This window comes from Rhipicephalus microplus, chromosome 6, assembly GCF_043290135.1.
Source record: "Rhipicephalus microplus isolate Deutch F79 chromosome 6, USDA_Rmic, whole genome shotgun sequence".
Lineage (NCBI taxonomy): Eukaryota > Metazoa > Arthropoda > Arachnida > Ixodida > Ixodidae > Rhipicephalus > Rhipicephalus microplus.
Genome location: NC_134705.1, coordinates 198,359,157 through 198,379,220, shown reverse-complemented (window position 1 = coordinate 198,379,220; position 20,064 = coordinate 198,359,157). Strand labels below are relative to the sequence as shown.

The following is a 20,064-nucleotide window of genomic DNA, read 5'->3' as shown; positions in this document are numbered from 1 at the left end:
CCCATCTCATGCCATCCCCATTATTGCGGTGAATGTGGCATGCTTGCAGTGGTTGTACAAGACGCCACATGTAGTGCACCAGGGGCACCTCAGGGCAACTGACTTTCATTGCAGCTGTCCTCTTGACTTGCAGTGTTGAAAATATATGGTTGGAAACTAATTTTTAATAAACTTCTTTTCAAAATAAAAGGTTATTCGTATACATGTAACACCCTTTTTTAATTTGTCCTGTAACTGATATCTGACGGGACGAGACAGGAACGAACACACACACAAGCACTAACTTTCAACAATATTTCACAACTCTTTCACGTAAGTTGTAAAATGGTTAGAAGTTTGCACTTGTATGTGTGTTCCCTCCTGCTAAACAATGAATATGTCACACCATGACCAGAAATCTACCCTGAGGGCAACATTCTGAATTAAAGAACTGTCAGGCCTGCACGAAACACGCAGTACAGTCACAGCGAAAGCTGAAAGAATGACCTTTCAGATTCTTTTTTTATAATTTTTGGGTAACTGCTACAAGCAAATTTGCTGGATACCCACTACATCATAAGTCATCATAATTTTTGTGTAGTAGGGAGGCATTCACAATGCCATCCTTAGTCCTTCTTTGGAGAAGCACATTACTTGCTACACACTTGCAAAGAATTTTGTGTAATTTTTTGATGCTGTGGGTGAGGACGAAGAATTATGCATAGTGCTATTGTAATAGGTTGTACCATTCGACAGCCCACTCATTACACAATTCACATTATGAGACGCCTTGCTGTTCCTTTGCTGTTCTAAAGTCCTTTATTACGCATATTAATGCGATTTCTTTCTCGACATAAAGCCTGCCTAGGATCAGTTCGCAAAAAAAGTTCCAAGCACTGGTGTAACTCATCGGCAGAAAACGTTGCTGGCACGCTGGAGACCCGAGTTCGAATCTCATTGTGTCCTTGGTGTTTTTTTATTTACCTAGTTTCTTTCTTATTTCGTGTGATAGTGGTTACGGACGGCGGCGGCGGACAACTACGGCACACGCGATCCTTGTTGCGATCTCATAACAGCTTTCACTGTAAAACTCAAGAAGGACTCACTTCTGCGATCCACCATAGTCGTCCACAGGGAGGAAAATGCGGATGGTGCCCGAAGAGACGTAGACCAGCGGCAATGCTCTACTGTTCAGGTCCCAACCTGCAGGCTTGGAGGACTGGCCCTTTGGAGGAACACTGACGGCCGGTGTCCACAGCTCCAGAAGGCTCTGGACTGGCACAGCCATGTCAGCCACCACGCCAGCAACACACGTGTGCAGCACCACGTCCAGGGGAGCCAGTTTAAGATCAACCTCGCTGAGAAAATGAGGCTTCAGGGCCTGCTTCTCGGCTTCCGTCAGGGGAGTGAACTCTTTCCCTGGGAAGAGAACATGGCAAACAAAAATACAGACACACGTGAGCGAATGGTCATGCTTTTTGCTCAAGTGTTTCTCACTGGGACGAGCAGGATGTACACTCAGGCCTCAATATAACGAACATGAATATAGCAGAATATTGTTTATAACGATGTAAATGAAAAATAGTCTTGTAATAGATGCAGTGTTAGGAATACACCTTTATAACTAATTTTAGGATGCAACGAACTCATTTTCGTGTAAGATGCAGCTTTGTTATAAAGAGGCTTGAGTGCAATTACTTTTGGCAACAGCACATAAAAGGCCAGAAACCGTCTGTTTATTTAAGAAATGACCATCTTGGGTCAGTTACTCGCTGTGTTTAAAATTGAGCTTGGCGTGGACTGAAAATACATAAAAAAAGATAGTGGAACAGAGTATTGACTAGTTTAGACTATTCTACGGCAAGCCATGTTAGGACAGTATCACGCTGTGCACCAAAAAAGCTGCACAGAGATTTTTCGCATTGTCATAACCGGCAATACAAGGAACCGGCATGCAAGGGACGCTCATCGGCGTACCTGCCATACGCTGTCCGCGTTCCTGTGGAACGCGGGAAATCTCTTGGCGCGTTGCAAGGAACGCGCATCGGCAGGCCTGCTGTACGCAGTCGGCGTCTAGCGCGTGCACGGACGGCTATAAAAGGAGCGTGTCGGGAGTGCGCTGGGCTCTCTCTCTCTGGACTTCGCTGGCCCACTCGTCTCGAGTGCGCTCTGGGCACTTGTGATGGAAAGGCGCGTCTGTACGCTCTCGTTGCAATGTACTTCTCTTGCAAATATGTAAATTAAACGCATCTTCTACTTGTTCGTGAGACGCGTCGCAAGAGTCGTCCTTCGCCGGATCCTGGGTGGCAGCCTCAACCCCTCCCCGGGCATATCAGCATGCTGCTCAATTTCTCAGCATCACAAAGTTGTTAGAATCACAATGCGGGTCAGTGTGGCAACAGGCAAATCATGCTTGTGAACAAAGACATCAGTTGCCATTACCAACAACAGTTTGTATGTGTATGTATACGAACTGCTGGGCAAAGTAAAGCTGATGATATACCCCCACACACATGCAAACATGCCCATACGTATAGCAGAGGGAGCCGAAACCGTGCCCTAGAAATGAAATTCTGCCCGATTCATGATCTGTGACATTATTACTAAACACCTACTAATCCAACTTTCTTCCTTAATTGCTATGCATCATTTGTTGACTGCCACTGCTCGTTGTAGTAACTCGTACGACCGTTAATAATGAGTAGTATGAATGGGTCTTAATTAAGTTGTGTTCATAGTGAGCAGTTTTAAGCATTGTAGCAGTCCTTCCTTGTCGTAACACAGCCATTCAGCATGAATGCATGTCTCTGGAAAACTCGCCCAGTTTGACTCACTCGACTTGTGGATGTTTCTGCGAACGTGTGCGCACAGAGCGGACGTCCAAGTCAGGTTCAAGAAGTCAGCCTGCTTATGCTGGCTCAAGGGAGACGAGGCAGCCATCATTTTGCTCGTGCCGGTCTGACGGTTGAGCTTCTCAGTGCAGCTGAAGACAACGCCTTCGTATGGCCCAGCCTCCCAGGTTGATGTGGGTGAAGTTGAGCTGAAGACAAACCCACAAGTGAGAACATGCTTAGACTTCAGTGAGAAGCTCTGTGAAAAATATTCAACATTTTCAGGATAGTAATAGATCAAGTATAGTCAAGCAGAGACAGACATTTAGAAGTCAAAAGAGAGAAAAAAAAAATTATGGACCATCTTTCCGAAGGGAACCCTGACAGAATGCGAAGCAGCATCGGCGTGCATAGTGTTGACCCGGTTGAAACGGGTGTAGGAAGAACAATTTGAGGCGGAACAAGGTGTAGCGTTTACTCGAGCGAACATTAATTTTGAAACACAAAGACATGAAAGGCAGGTTGAATTTCTTGTAAGTTTCATCGCAGAAAAACTGTTCGCTCAACATGCGCTCAAGAATTGCGAGTGGTGGAGAGGGTGAAGCGAGCGAGATGACAAGCGGCGAGCAGCGACAGGCTAGGAAGAGAGTGACGTCAAAGCGCACGCATTGCGAAAAACGGCATGACCTACTTGACACCGCCCCACCACCTGCAGCCAGGGGAGTGCAGTGCAGATGGAGGGACAGTGTTACACAGGCTAGTGAAAGAGCTGCTTCGCATCTAGAAATACATCACGATCATTACATGACCTACATAATAAGATTCTACATTAATGCATGCAGAAAGTACAGCTAAAGTGAAAAATTGAATTGCTGCACAAACTTGAAGGAAAACAAGGGAGACAGGAAAGAGCGCAGACTACCAGCTGTTTATTATCGTTTCTTGAAGCCAATATATATGCATGCTATGCTGCGCTTCCACGATGCGCACAAAACCAAAGATGCCGCAAACAAAGCCGACCCAAAACAAATCAAATAAAAATTGACTGCCACCACAATGACAAAAGTGATAAAATGGCAAAATACAAAAGTGATGCCCACCACAATCTAAACTGCGCATTCCAAAGGTGTGCACTCATCTTTTTTAAAATTTATCTTTTATTATTTATTGCACCAAGCATCAACAAAGGCATGAAAAAATGAAAACGTACTCTAGAAACTTTTGTTTAAAAAACACTAAAAATAGCGCTTAGCACTGAATAAAACAATAAAATAACAATTTTATATTCACTCCAAACAGCCCCAATTGAGCAACCCGAAGAAGCAGTGCGCCGAGAGAGTCAAAAACTATAATAACATAAAACTTTACAAAACATTACGTAGCGTCACATGGGAAATAAAACAAGAACACTAATGAACAAAACAAAAGAAGAGAAATGGAAGAGAACACAATGCAAGGTGTTAGCCACAACATTACACATGACCATGTAGGAAGACCATTTCCCTGTCCGAAAGTGAAATTGAAGGCATGCTTATGCACTTGTCATTATATTGCCTGATAAAGTACGCTTCGATAATCTCCCTTTCGGTCTTTTCACGTGCCTTAGCCATGACTGACGCATTCTCAAACCGGGGGGTGTAACCGCATGTCCTACAATGGAAATCTAAATGACCACCATTTTTTCCTTTTACGGCCAGACTGTGCTCACGCAAGCGTTCGTTGAGGCAACGCCCCGTCTGCCCTATGTACACCCTCCAACACGACAAAGGGATCAGATATACAACAGCAAATACACACCTAATGAACACGTTCGCAGGCTTTTGTGTGTATTTTGCCTTCTTCTGTTTACTCATTAATGAACAGATCTGACCTAACTTTGTAGGCGCTGAAAACAGTACATCAACACCGTACCTATTAGCCACCTTTTTTACATTGTGGGAAACACTATGTAAGTAAGGCATAACATATACCCACCACAATCTAAACTGCGCTTGGGAATTCGCAGTTTAGATTGTGGTGGGTATCACTTTTGTATTTTGCCATTTTATCACTTTTGTAATTGTGGTGGCAGTCAATTTTAATTTGATTTGTTTTGGGTCGGTTTTGTTTGCGGCATCTTTGGTTTTGTGCGCAACGTGGAAGCGCAGTGTAGCATGCGTATATATTGGCTTCAAGAAACGACAATAAACAGTTGGTAGTCTGCGCTCTTTCCTGTCTCCCTTGTTTTCCTTCAAGTTTGTGCAGCAATTCAATTTTTCAAGTATGAACCAGTCTGCAAAAAAGTATTGCTTCAGCTAAAGTGCTAGATAAACGTAAAGGAAGCAATAAAAACAATGTGTAAAGAGGCACGAAACATGACTGCACAGAACTGAAAACACAGGATAACACTATTCTGCATAGCCAGTTTTTTGTACCTTTTGACATCAAGAGGCAGACCAAACTCGCCTAACTCTGCATCGTGCTGCAAGCAAATATTTTTACACAATGTTTGTCAGCTATAGAACTTGTATGCTATTTCTGATCTCAGTATAGCTCTTCCTTACCAAGTGTAATGATGCAACATCAGGATATCCCCTTCCGCAGCGGCTTGTGCAATTGTACACATTAACTACGGAGGTGCATCACGCACCCCAGGTGTCTTTAAATAGCTCGAAAATGCAGTGTGCACATTCGGGCAGGCTTTCTGAGTAGGCAACTAAATGTCATTAAATTTCATTGCACTGCACATTACTGCTGAAGATCACTTTAATGGGGACACTATTACATTTAACGTGCCAAGTTACAGGACCCACACCAGGATTTTTTTTTCTTAGCTCAAAATGAATGCAACCAAAAAGCAAGCTGTGCATGTATTTCTGACCTAATATCTGATTTTGTTTATGCAAAGACTGAAGCCAAATAATTGCAATATAATCACATATTTAATTATATGTTAATTATTATTAATTACCAAATCTTACACAACACAAAACATTCATTCATTTTCTTTTTTTAATGTAGTACTGTGTGCCCTAGAATCACGCCATGCAAATTTGACGCAATTGCAGACAGTGTATCATAATGCATGCCTGAACGGAGTATGTTGTATATGTATTTATGTCCCATGAAATCAATTTGCATGCTTTTGCATTACTATAGAATTTTATTTCTACAACAGCTCAGAAGCTCCAGCTCTTGACAGTAGAGCCACAGCTACAAAAAATACACAAACAGCTAAAGCATAATTTAATGAAACGATGACCATACCAGAATTATTTCGTTAATTTGGGAAGTCTGTAAAACTGTGAGAGGAATTTTTCAGTCCTTAGAGATCTATAACTGTAACAAAGTGACAAGCAAAAGCTACCGCAGAATTGTGCTTGCTTCTCCAGACTGGAAATCACTAAAGGAGAGAACAGTATCACACGATTTTTACATAATACTGTGAGGGTGCTGACACTCTCTGTAAAGTTGTTTGCACCGCGTGGCGCACGTGTCTCGCCCAAAATCCGCATTTCGGGTTACAACTACCGAGTGATAGGTGGCGTTGTGTTCGCTAGCGGTGATCACCACCATCATCATCATGGTTGTTAGAGTGGTAGTGCCGGCGATGACCCCTGGCGAAAGGCAAGCCTTGGTGGTGGGCGAGAGTTTATTTATTTATTTATTAGAATACCCTCAGGGCCCGTAGGGCATTACAGAGGGAGTTGAGCGAGTTTCTTCTGCACGTGGCGGTTGCTGCGAGCGGTTGTCTCTAGCGTGGGTTCCCGGTACGTGGTACCGCGGGCTGCGTTATTGTGTTTGTCATGTTATTGTGTTTTGTCATGGAGAATACGGTAATATTGTGCAAGGATGTCCTAGCGTGTTGACGATTGATGTATAGATTCGGCGAACGATATCGTCGTTCTAAATTAGTTAAATAAATGTGTGCTGTTCTTTGGTTTATACCAACTGCGTCTGCTCTGTCCGTTCTCTCCAAGAGCGTGGTGGCAATTACAACCCCAGACCCGACACTCCATGATGATGGTGGTGATCACCGCTAGCGAACACAACACCACCTATCGCTCGATAATTGTAACACAAAATGCGGCTTTTGGGCGAGACACGTGCATCACGCGGTGCAAACAACTTCACAAAGGGTATCAGCACACCCCCAGTACAAATCCATTCTTTTGTTGGTTAAGTTACTGTTAGTCTTTGGTTACTTTACCGACCTAGAGAAAGAAAAGTTTGAGAGGAAAATTGATTGAAAAATCCCCATAGAAAACGTACAGTGTAAGGAGGCACACAAAAGAATCTGGGTACCTACCTTTTTTTGAAGCAACTGATGTTGAAGGAAGACATCTTCAGCTTTACTTTCGAGTATACTTCCTGGACGTCCAGAGACGCGGTAACGTCCTCGGCTTCGAATTGAAGCCAGACATCTAGAAGAGGCATCACGAAAAATATGTCACTTAGAAACTGGAGGTAAATGTCAGCATTCACTGCGAATGTAAAATAACAGAACCTGTGACATGAAAATATCTTTGTAGCAAGAAACAACTCCCTCAAAATGCTTTTGCTCACAGGCGCGTGTGAATGACGTATACTATTTTAAATAGCATGCACAATGAAGAATTCCCAGGGTAATGAAACGGCTACATCGATGGTATAATCGTGCACGTCATACTAATAGTGTACAGGCCAGTTTACAGAGAGCTACACTAACACACGCAGACACCCTTTAATTTATAATTACTCTTCCTTTCCACCCTTTCTTTTACTTTGAAGGGGTACCGTAGAGAAACATTCATCTTTATTTCAGCTTTACATCTACGGAAACTGTTCATATTTTATTGTGAAACTTCGCGTGCTAAATAAGAATGCTTGTGGCTTTCACTTTGTGCAACTTCGACCTGGTAGGTTTTGTTACTTATTTGTATTTGAGTACTAAATTTTATGTTGGGGGTGTAAAATTAAATGTAACTTTTCTCAGAAACAAAAAACAGTATGACAGTAGTGGCATTAACACATAGCTCTAAAAACGAGTTCCTACGTTTATCTTGGAACACACATTCCTCGGATTCATACTGTATTCCTCGGATTCATGTCATTCTGTCTAACAAAAGAACTCTCCCACCTATTATTGTTATGTTCCCCTTCTTTTGTTCAATATAGTACACTCATGCTTCCATTATGACAACTAGGCAGTGCAAAGAAACAGGACAAAGTAAGAAAGCACGCAAAGTTGTCACAATGAATCTATCCAACTAGCCAGCTCATAAACTCTCCTGCAACTCACATTTTGCCAATGGCCCCTCTCCGCTCTTGCCAAAGAGGTTGACCCCAACCTTGGGAAGTGTCCACTGGAACCAGAACGTCAGGGCAGGCACCTCGAGGGCGGTCTTGGTCGCCGGACTGGCGGCAGCCACTACGGGGGTCACAACATTCTTCTCTCCCGACTCGCTTAGGCTCAGGCTCCTGCCGAAGCCCTTCGGTGAAGAGGTCTGCCGGTGAATGGGCCTAAGGCCCATTGGCTCGGGGATGCCAACACACGACTGGTGGAACCAAGCCATTGTGTTTAAAGCGTTTGTGTGTATTGCCGCCAGGAACAGCAAAACTTGCCTGATTTCGTTAAGCTGAAAAACAAGAATGACGACCATTAATTAGAAGGGTAAAAAAGGTCAAGGTTATAAGATGAGGACTAAGGGTTATCATTAATGGCAGATTGGATGGGGAGTAAGGTTGTGTGAATGTATCGCTTCCTGAACGCTTGTTTGCCTTCACATGGCTTACCGATGAAAAGTGCTTCGCCGGGCAAGTAATGACAGAGCACAAAACACACGGAAAATTGTCCTTTACTTCTACCACAACCGCAACTATGAGACGCCTTGTTGGAATTGCAGCCAGTGAAAGCCTGACTAAGCCAAATGTTCAGCTGCTCTGGTAGCAATGAAAGAAGCCGCATCACAGAAATTCTGTTGAATATTTTCCATGATTCCACTTCAAAGGCAAGTGCGCTTTTAGATGCTTCAAGATGAAATGCGATGCTCTGAACGAGTGAGGCAAATTTGTCTCAAGCACCTCATTTCGACAACTGAAATGCAAACATGCCATTGTTGAAAGCAGTCTACTGCACTGCACGCATCGTCTTGGCAGCGAGCAGTTTTCCTACTAATGAAGGCAAGTTTGCAGTGTTTTCTTCTATAAAATTTAGGCTAAGTATCTGAGCAAATGTTACATTAAATGATAAAGACCACAAAACGTGATATTTCTGTGAAATTCGAGCAAGAGCAAAGCAGAAAAAAGTGCAAAGCTTTTTGGTGAATATATGCACATGCATGTGCAGTACAGCACCATTTAACCCTTTCACTACGAACCCATAGGCCATCGGACACGGAGTTCCGATGATTTCAAATCTCCCGCAAAAATTGAAAACTCGCGTTTCACGGACATGTAGCGCCATCTAGCCTGAGCCTGGGCAACTCACTTTTCATTTTCACCTTTCTTGGTTTACATTTCGCCCGCTGAGCCGTGCCCTCGTGTGCAGTTTGAATAGAATCCAGTTCCGTTTTACGTGAGAATGGCCGCCACTCCCTGTCGCCCGCTGCGACAGCCGATTGCTGTTGCAAGCACTTGAGCCGCTCCTACCGACGATTTTTTCGATCCGAGTAGTGCAGACGACTCGAGTGACGATTTTGAAGTTTCAGAGTCGAGTTCCGACGATGACACTCCAGACCAGACGCCTCAGACTTCCACAAGTACTACCAAGTAAGTATAGTTTTTTGACTTCGCACTGCTTATGAAGGAAAAACGCACTTGATATTTGACTATAATGGTATTCTTTCCTTGCTTAGGGTCTCAACAACGTACGGCAATGATGTTTTGCCAAATCCAGCACGCCGTGTGAAGTTTTCACCCGTAAGACAGCCTGGTGCCCATCTTCCAGCAGCGCTACGGAGTGACGTGCGTCGCTTCTCAAGGGCGCTTGATTTTTTCCTTTTGTTTTTCACAACGGAAGTGCTCCAGATGTTATGTGACAACACTAACAAGTACGCCTGGATGCGTATTTTGGACCGGCAAACCTACGCTCGCCGGGACGGCTCCTGGGAAGAGGTAATGCCACTGGAGATGCTGAGGTTTATCGGACTTATCATCTACATGGGGGTTGTTGATGTACCACGGCTCCACATGTACTGGCGGACGACGGGGATATTTTCAAGACTTCTCCCACCAAATATTATGAGACGGGACCGATTCTTGCACATTTAGCTTTCCTGAGTGTAGGGGACCCGGAAGATCTTGCCGCTGCAGCATCTGATGGGAAAACTTGGAGGGTGTCATGGCTCCTGCGACACATAAATCTGCAGTCACAAAATTTGTTTCAACCACAGCGCAACCTTGCCGTGGATGAACGCATGGTAAAATCAAAAGCGAGGTCAGGAATCAGGCAGTACATTCGGGACAAAGTGACGAAATTTGTATATAAGCTGTGGGTGCTGGCGGATTCGAATACCGGCTATACAATAAATTTTTTGTGTACACTGGAAAACGCGAGGTACCTGGACCCCATGGATTAGCGTTTGACGTTGTGACTCGGCTTTGCACAGAGTATCTTCATCAGGGATATAAAATTTTTATGGATAACTTTTATACGTCGGCAAAATTATTCGAACACCTCCTTGAGCACAAGACGCTTGCCTGTGGGACCACTCGCAAAGATCGTCGGGGCTTCCCAAAAGAATTGAAGGATGCTACGTGGGAAAGAAGGGCGCAGCGTGGGGACGTTCGCTGGTTTCGGGAAGGCAACATCCTTTTCATAGAATGGAAGGATCGACGTTCTGTGTGTCTGATGAGCACGATGCACACAGCAAATAAACATGTTGCTGCTAAAAGGAGAGAGAAAAGGGGGGGGCCAGTGGGTTGTGAATACCATAAAGAAGCCCCTCCTTGTTCATAAGTATAACACCGGAATGCTCGGCGTGGACAAGTCTGACCAAATAATTGCCGCGTACAACGTACTCAGAAAGTGTGTACGTTGGTGGAAAACATTGTTTTTTCATGCTGTGGACATTGCGTGCGTAAATAGTTTTATTTTATTTCAGGAGCACCAAAAAGAGAATCCAAATGTCGAAGAACTATTCAGAAACAGGAACTTTGACCAATTGGCGTTCAGAGAAGAAATAATTCAACAGATATTTCAATACGATGAAGTTTCTCAAGGACACGCCCCTTTCTCACCCCCCTTCTCCCCTCTAGATCCTGTACGGCACCAGTCGAAAAGAATGGAAAAGAGGAGAAACTGCAAGCTTTGCTACGAAAAAACGAAAACACAAAACAGAACAAACGTATTCTGCTCGACCTGTAATATTTACCTTTGCTTCCTGCCTTCACAAGACTGTTTTGCCGAGTGGCACAGTCGTCGGGGCCAGTAGATTGATGGGCCGAAAAAAATTGTTGATATGCTGCACTGAATTTGTGTTTATCTAGAATGATAGCTAAGAGAACTAGTAATAATTTGTATATTTCAGATTTTTCAAAATAATTTTTTTGCTCTCTACATTCACTAACTTGTGAAGTGCTTGTATAACTTTTTGTATGTTTTTTGTTATTTAACAATTGATTTTCCAATTCTATAAGTTTCATACCAAAGTGTTTTATATGTATAAAAGGCCGAATCAATAAGCTACCATCTCATATATTACAATGCTACATGTTCCTTTTTTGTCAAGAGTAATAAATTTTTTTGTGAAAGCACAAAATAAGTGCCGTTTTTCTGCCGTAGCGAAAGAGTTAAGAGGAACTAATGGTTGGTAATAAAGGCAATGTCATATGAAGACTTTAAAAAATGAATAACAGATCACATTAGTCTTGTTAATTAGGCTAGTTTGTATGATAATAAATATGAATGACTCTTGATCGTGTACTGCATTGTATGCACCTTCCGATGAAAACTAATGAAATATATATAATTAAAACAAGACATCCTGTTCTGATGCCACTTCTGCACAAATGTACTGCACCTGCTTCTTGGAAATGCTGAGATGGAAAGGCTCGACGTCAACATGAATGCAGAGACCCAGCTGAGGCAGCCTTGGCTGCGGTTCGGGGTTGTGGCTGGAGGAGGTCAGTGCCACCGTGCACGACAGGGAGGACGGCTTAAGCATGTGGCGCACGTGCTGGCTGCAAGCTTCAAAGGCCGCCCACGAACTCAGTTTCACACACCACGGAAACCTCTCCCCTAAAGATAGAAACAAAAAGCAGGAAAGCTTGAGTATGCAAACAATAGCACCATCATGAAATCCTGCTAAGTTTCATAGGATTCTTGGCGAATGCCCAGAAAACGTTATACAGCAGCGTCTTGTAAAGTATACTGTATACACTCGCCTAAAGGCTGCTCCCCCAACTTGGCAGTCCAAGTTTAGAAAAAAATAAACATAAAAAATCTTGCAAGAAAACAGCAGTGTCGTTGCGACTAAGCAGGGCTGGTCTGCTCTTGAATCTTAAATGCGTAGCATGCGGTGTGCATGGACATTATTGTAAAGAGTTTTAAGATCACTGGGATTTCGAATGCCATGGAAAGCACTGAGGACGATTAGATACATAAGCGTGTGGATGATCCAAGCAACGGTGATGAGCCGAGCTTGAGCAGCAATATTTAGCAAGGATATCCACAGCTAGACGCCAGATATCCCATTGTACATATAATACATATGGCACAATCAAATAGGTATTTCTATACATGGATCAAAAACTGAACAAAATTTCACTTCCATGAATGGGCCAAGCCGCATCAAAAATGCGAAAAAAAAAGTGCAGCTCTTACACGAGTGTATATGAAGATAAATTTCACAAGATAAACCCTGTAATTCTTGCAAACATGATTCAGACCATAAAGTTTCCTACAGACATTGCTAAAAGATCCATTGGTGCAAGTGACTTACGAAATGACGTCTTCAACAAATAGCTCATGAAAGGAAAATTTTGTTATTTATTCAAATATAGCATGAAGCTACAAAGTCAACACAATTTTTCACAAAAAAGCGTCCCTGTAAACAAACGATTTGAAAATTTTCTATTTTAACCCCAAACACTGCACCGAATTCCATCCCAAAACACAATGTCGAATCCCAGACAAGGCTTTTGCCAAAATAATTCGGCATTAAAAACAGTTAGGGACTGGAAATAGTTTCTTCTGTGAGTTTCTTCAGTGAAGTTTTTTTTTTATTATACAGTTGTTTTGATGTTATGTTTTGGTGTAGTAGACATTGACGAAGTGGCCCAGAAAGCGAACTCCTCTATTTTTTCTAACAGAACTGTTTGTTACTAAACATCTGAAGAATTAGGAGAAATGTAAGTCTTAAAATTTTTATTATTTGGGAGTGGACACGGCAGCACCGCCGTGACGATGTCGCCTTACGTGCCTCTACTTGTGCAGGTTTTGGCGAGGTTCTTCGCGGACGCAGCAGCGGCCCATGTTATCGCTGGACAACACTACCAATGGACCCCGATGAAGAATGCGCACCAGCCCTCGAAGGAACTCAACCACTGCGCAACCAGATCATCGCCAGTGGCGTCAGCGATGCTGTGCCACGTGGACTGTGTCGACTGCGCACACCCGTGGAGCACAATGACGTCCTCCGCCTCCCCGATAGCAAGCTGCCCGGAGCATATAAAAGCAAGGGCCATGGTCTCGACCTTCTGTGGACACGGCAGCCCCGCCGTGACGATGTCGCCTTACGTGCCTCTACTTGTGCAGGTTGGTGATCGAAAGTATGGTTTTCGTAGTAACTGTACCTGTCTGATTGTGCTGCCGTGTCCACACACTGTTCTTGGTTGCTTAAATGACTGTGTTTCAGTTGTAAGCCTGTTACTGAAGTTGTCCGGTGACGTAGAGGAAAATCCTGGGCCCGAGGTTGAAAAAATGCTGGAGGAAATATTAAGTAACCAGAGTAAACTACTAGCAAAAGTTAATAAAATTCAGGCCAAGCAGACATCTACAGATGCCAGCATTTCCGACATGCATGTTAGGCTCCAGACTATTGAAAAACAACTTGAAGGGTTGGGTGAAACACAGAACCGGCTTACAATGATAGAATCAAGTGTTGGTCGCCATGACAGTGAATTGACGGCTCTTGCCAGGCAGCTCGATGGCTTAGATAATCGTTCTAGACGCAACAACCTTGTTGTACGCGGAGTGGAAGAAGAAGAATCTGAGGATGAGGCAGTACTCTTAAGTAAGGTGAATGACGATATCTTTGACAAATTACTTGGCTCAAAGTGTAGCTCCATTGAGAGAATTCACCGTCTAGGAAAGAAAATACCTGAAAGAAGCCGTCCGGTCATCTTGAAAGTAGGAGACTTCAGGGACAAAACCAAAATACTGAAAAACTGCCGCAACCTCAAGGGGACCCAATTCAGTATCAGCGAAGATTACTCTAAACGAGTAGTTGAAATCAGAAAACAACTATGGATTTCATCAGCGGATGAAAGAGCAAAGGGAGCAAAGGTTAAACTAATCATCGATAAACTGAAAGTAAACAACGTTCTCTATGGCTGGAATGAGGCTACCAACGAGCGATTCAGGTATGCTAGCCCAGGTCTCACCAGCTCTGACTGACGCAAATCGAGACCAACAGCATCTGTTAAGGTTATTAATGTAAACGCCAGAAGTTTGCTGAATAAAGCTGATGCAGTTGAAGCCGCAATCCTGGAGCATGAACCAGATATAATGGTCGTAACAGAGACTTGGTTACATAAGGATGTAGCAGATTTCGAAGTAACACCTACAGGTTACATAATTGTTAGAAAAGACCGGCAAGGAAGAGGTGGTGGTGTTGCGTTTCTTATTAAAGACAACATTAGGTTTTCAGTGTTGGATGATAACTGTGACATAGAAATGTCGTGGATTAGGTGTGGGTTCAGCGAGCGAACTGTGTATATTGGAGGGATTTATAGAGTGCCGAATTCCTCTCTGGATATAATCGCAAAGCTAAGAAATTTTATGGATTCTAATTTTAGCCTCCAAGATAACGTATTATTATTAGGGGACTTCAATCTTCCGGATATTAATTGGCTATCCCAGTCTCCTGGATCGGAACAGGTTGCAAGTGCTGAGCAACTACTGGAGCTGGCATTCTGCTACGGGCTAACGCAAAGTGTCACTGAATTTACTCGGATAGGGACTACAAGGTCATTTATCCTTGATTTGGTTTTTGTGTCCCCAAAGCTATTGCCGTTACTCAGCCGTTGTGAAGTTGTAGAAGGCCTGTCCGACCACAGAATGGTAGTTACGCACCTAGCATTGTCCCCAGACACCTTGGGTAAACCCACACTTAGCACTGTATTGAATTTTATGGCGGCTGATGATGTGTCTATTTTGGACTATCTTGAAAAGTCCTTTGATGAATTTCAGGTCCTTTACAGCACTAACTGCAGCACTGATAGGCTATGGCATTTCTTTTCAATTGTTGTAGGGAAGTGCATAGACAGCTATGTACCCAGGATTAGAAAACGCATTGGTAAAACCAATCCCTGGATTACCAGAGAAATCATTCACACAAAAAGAAAACTAAAATGGAAACAAAAATCTTGTGCAAAAAATTGTACCCCTGAAGGAACAGCTTGCATTTCTTCAATGAGACAAGAACTGAAACGTCTGATCAAGCAATGCAGGGATCGGTTTTTCAATGTGACATTGACGAAATACTTGAAGGAAGCCCCCTCAAGGTTTTGGCGCTTTATAACTACCCCAGCAAGCTCCCCGAGGCCACCTGAAATTACTCAACAACGTGTTGATGATTTCAATTCTTTTTTTGCTTCTGTGTTTACTCATGATAATGGCATTTTGCCCGAGTTTTCTACGTCATCATTGCAGCGGCCGATCGATGATGTGGTAATTAGCGAAGAGGGTGTCCTAAATCTTTTACTTAATATAAATACAAGAAAAATCCCCGGCCCTGATGGTATACCAAACGAATTTCTGTACATATACGCTGAATGGGCGGCTCGCTTCCTTACAAAAATATTTCAGTCGTCCCTGCGCAGTGGCTCTTTCCCACTAGCGTGGAAGCGGGCTAAAATTACCCCTGTTCACAAAAGTGGCTCCTCACGGGACGAGCGCAACTACCGTCCTATTTCGCTTATTAGTACATGTTCAAAGATACTCGAGCACATTATTAACAAACACCTGATGTCCTATCTTGATACGCACAATCTATTGTTTTCGAAGCAGCATGGCTTCCGCCGAGGCATATCTACAACTACACAGTTAATCGAATTTGTTCATGATCTTTCAAAAACAATCAATTTGCGTGGTCAAACTGATGTGGTATATTTGAATTTCGCAAAGGCATTTGATAAAGTGTCGCACTCAAAGCTCCTGTTTAAAATTGACAAAACGTTTCAAAATAATCACTTGACAAAATGGTTTTCATCCTATCTCAGCTGCCGTCAGCAGTTTGTTCAAATAAAAAATAAACAGTCTAGAGCAGTTGCAGTTAATTCCGGAGTTCCCCAGGGGAGCGTGCTGGGTACCCTTTTATTCTTGTTATATATAAATGACCTACCAAACCGGGTTACGGTCCCGATAAGGTTGTTTGCCGACGACTGTGTTGTTTATAGCAGAATCGAGACTGAACATGACCAAGTTAATCTAAACAACAATCTTCAAAGAATAAAGGATTGGTGCGAAGAATGGCAAATGAGTTTGAACACAGAAAAAACAGTCTTTATGACTATAACTAGAAAGAAAGCACCTCTAGATTACAACTACCAGATTGGCAATGCTTTCCTCAAGCGTGTACAAAACTATAAATATCTTGGGTTATGGTTCACGCCCGACCTCCGGTGGAACACTCATATTGATAATGTATGCTCTAGGCTACCAAGGCACTGTATAGCCTTAGACGTAACCTTTATACCGCCCCATCTGATATAAAGTGTCTTGCTTACAAAACCCTTGTCAGACCTATTATCGAATATTCTAAAATTGTCTGGGACCCTTACACAAAGACAAACTGCAATAAAATAGCAAAAATACAGCGACTTGGTGCGAGATTTATTTTTAATAAATATCGCCGACATCATTCACCTACTGAACTTTGTAAAAAAGCTGGACTGGATAGTCTTGAACTTAGGACGAGGATTGAGCGTCTGAAATACCTCTTCCAGTTAATTCATAATCATTTTAAACTAAACTATTCAGATTGCTTTCAGGTCAACACACAAGAACACTCCAGACATCGCCATAATATGTACATACCACCCCTAGTCCCACGTAACGATTGCTTTGAGTTCAGTTACTTTCCACGTGCTATTGAAGATTGGAATATGCTGCCAGAGTCTATAATTGGTTGTTCCTCGCTTACATCATTTGAACAGAATCTAAAACGTTTATTTCCCGAATAACAGTGACGTGCGTGTGTACTTTTTGTTGGTTGCATGAGACTGCAGTAGTTGTCTTTCAAATCTTCAGCGCGGTGCAAAAGTGCCACCTCAAATGTGTCATGTGCTGTTCTGCGCGTATGTTTTGCATCGCATGTGTGTTCCATTTCTTGTTATGTATAACTTCGAGTTGCTGCTCACAATAAAACCGAGAAATTATCTCGAGACCTGTACGGTACTTTTTTTGCGCAAATAATTGTTTGTACTTCCACCCTGTAATGGCCCACTTCTGGGCTAACAGTATAAATAAATGAAATGAAATGAATGCTGAATGAAACTTGATACATATTTCATCAGTTTTTTCTGCATTTCAGATCTTCCAAGTAGATTTTTAATAACTGCATTAAACAAAAAATATGCAGTTTCTAAAATATGTGTTTAGCCTATTTTTTCTGGGTTCTTAAGGGAGCTTCAATTTTTCAAACAAAAAAGCAAATTTTGTGGCAAGATTGCCAGAAAAATGGCCTAGCCAGTGATGATAATTTGATTGTTGACAACGAACTCTAAATGCAAAACATGCAGATGCAAATATGAGTAAAAGAAGTTTTGCTGCAGTAACCATAATTATTTGAAAACTATAGTTGATGAATATAAAAAATAAAAAGTATCCCCGCCTAGATTAGCTTTCTAGCAATCTTTCCACATTCTTTGTTTTTGTGTTCAACAAAGCTAAGTTGCTGAAAAGCCCCGTAAGGCATATGCTAAATTGTTTATAAATCACACATCTTTTGTTCTAATGCAGTTACCACAAATCTACTTAGGCATTTGGAATCTGCAGAAAAAATTGAATCAGTGATTAGAGTCAAACCTTATTAAAACAGTTGCACCTAACAAGAAAATAAGTTTGTTATATCTGAAAATTAGTTATAAAGGTTATTCTTAACACTGTATCTATTGCAAGACTATTTTTCATTCCACTTCATTATAACTGATATTTCATTATATCCATGTTAATTATATTGAGATTTGAGTGTATTACAATATTTAATTTAGTTCAGCCAACTACTGAAAAAAAAACACATTTCAAGAACCCCGTATGGGGTTGAGCAAACTCACCAGATGGACCGTCGTGTTGCTCAGCTGCCGGGCCAGCGGCCGACTGCTTGGGCCGGGAGTCGGCGGAGACCACGTTCACGGCCGGCAACAGAGTGCAAACTACAGTGCCTTCAGAGCCTCCTTTCAGCACTCGGCGCCACTGCAACAGCACGCTGGGTACGGGCTCCACCGAGCCCGGCTGTCGATGCTGTCTTGGAAAGGCAAGCAGCATGGGCACCCGAGGAAACAGCACGCAGATGTTGGCAATGTCTGCCTAAAATGAGCGCAGAGACGAGACAGGAAGGTCGACCTTTGAGAGATTAAACCCAAGCGCCGTCCAACTGCAGCACGCACCACAAGATGGCAACGAGGAGCTAGGGACAGAGGAGTGCCGTGATGAATGGAGACTTCAAAGCCCTCCTCTTTCAGTGTGTTCACTGTGCGTTCATTTACATCACTGTTAAGTAACTTGCTCTAATCAGCAATGTTGTTTTCTTGCATTTCCATGGCACAGAGCCTTTGCGATGGTATATATGCGGGCATGTCAATGGTGATATCTGGATGACGTCCACTATACCATCGCGAAGGCTTGCCACTGTTCGGGTTTAATTTGACGCTCATAGTGCATTTGAAACACGTATGCTAAACGAACCTTGCTCTTCTGCATTTCAGGAAACGCAAAGGTGTTGCAAGGGGCAATGTATTAGTGATTCAGTATCTGTTCTGGTAAGCCAAAAGAGAAAGCACTACGCAGGGGTGCAACAGCCGAAATAAAACTCGGAGTGATTTTTGGAGCAGTGAAATGCTACTTTGGACCACTAAAATCTAAATTTGGAACAGGTTACGGGAAAAAAACATTCATTTTTTATCACGAAAGACAAAACCTGAAGAAGTATGATAAAGAAAGCTTGCATTTAAAAAAATATGTACAAACCATTAAATATTCCCTAAACCATGTATAGTGAATGTGAGCACTACTATTACAACAAGAATAGTATTTTGAACCGTCCCCCTCAGCAAACAATGATAAAGTCTAGATTAGCATTGGCCACACCTGTCAAATCCCTTGACGACCTCTGTTGACTCAAATGTGGATCTGCCAAGCTAGAAATCTTGAGATTCTGGAGAATCATAAGACTGAGAAGTAGGAGTGGCAAAAAAAAGAAAGTAAAAAAACCAGTGCTCAGTTTTGTGTGATTTTTGGGGGGGGGGGGGCGGGGGGGGCTGCAGATATGCCATACTGTGCTCTAAATATTTGCCAGTAATTTATTTACACGTCAGTGATCATATTAGTACTTACAATTAGGCAGCATGCACACGCATGGGTAACTGAAAGAACTGTGCCGTGTTCTGTGAATAATGCTAACAGCCTCTTTCGATTATTATGACACTTTTCCGCAGACCGTTACTGTACTGCAGCGAAGGTGGCTTAAGCAGTGTTCTGTAGTGGTTCAGGAGAAGAAATTTTCGAACAGCTACACCCCCTCCCCCCCCCCCCTTTTTTTTCACGGTCGGTTAAGCATTAGGCACGACTTCTCGGCTCACTTGCAAGACGAGTTTGACTAAAGTAACAACGGTACGCGCCCATTAGCCCGACGACGGCAAAGGATTTCTATCGCATGTTCCATTGCTATGGCAACTAGCGTGGTCGCCGGCAATGCCGTCGTTCACAGCACGTCGAGTTTGTTCGCACCCAGCAGTAGCGCCATATGCTTCAACCTTTAGCGCATTTGCCGGCTAGCAAATTCATATTTCCTGCGAATTGCTGCTGGCTACGACAACGCATAGAGATTTGCTACGGTCAGCGGACTAACGG

General features: G+C 42.9%; 1 protein-coding gene across 2 annotated transcripts in view; it reads right to left on the bottom strand.

Annotated features, from left to right (window-relative positions):
* LOC119166870 (intermembrane lipid transfer protein VPS13B-like) overlaps positions 1 to 20,064 on the bottom strand; it is a 70,848-nt gene that overhangs the window by 27,100 nt on the left and 23,684 nt on the right. For both annotated transcript variants that reach the window (XM_075867480.1, XM_075867481.1), the window contains exons 17-22: positions 18,270 to 18,522; positions 11,792 to 12,009; positions 8,071 to 8,407; positions 7,099 to 7,213; positions 2,814 to 3,019; positions 1,086 to 1,398 (exon numbers count right to left, since the gene is read on the bottom strand). In XM_075867480.1, the coding sequence (XP_075723595.1) occupies positions 1,086 to 1,398; positions 2,814 to 3,019; positions 7,099 to 7,213; positions 8,071 to 8,407; positions 11,792 to 12,009; positions 18,270 to 18,522 (1,442 nt within the window). The remainder of the gene's footprint in view (positions 1 to 1,085; positions 1,399 to 2,813; positions 3,020 to 7,098; positions 7,214 to 8,070; positions 8,408 to 11,791; positions 12,010 to 18,269; positions 18,523 to 20,064) is intronic.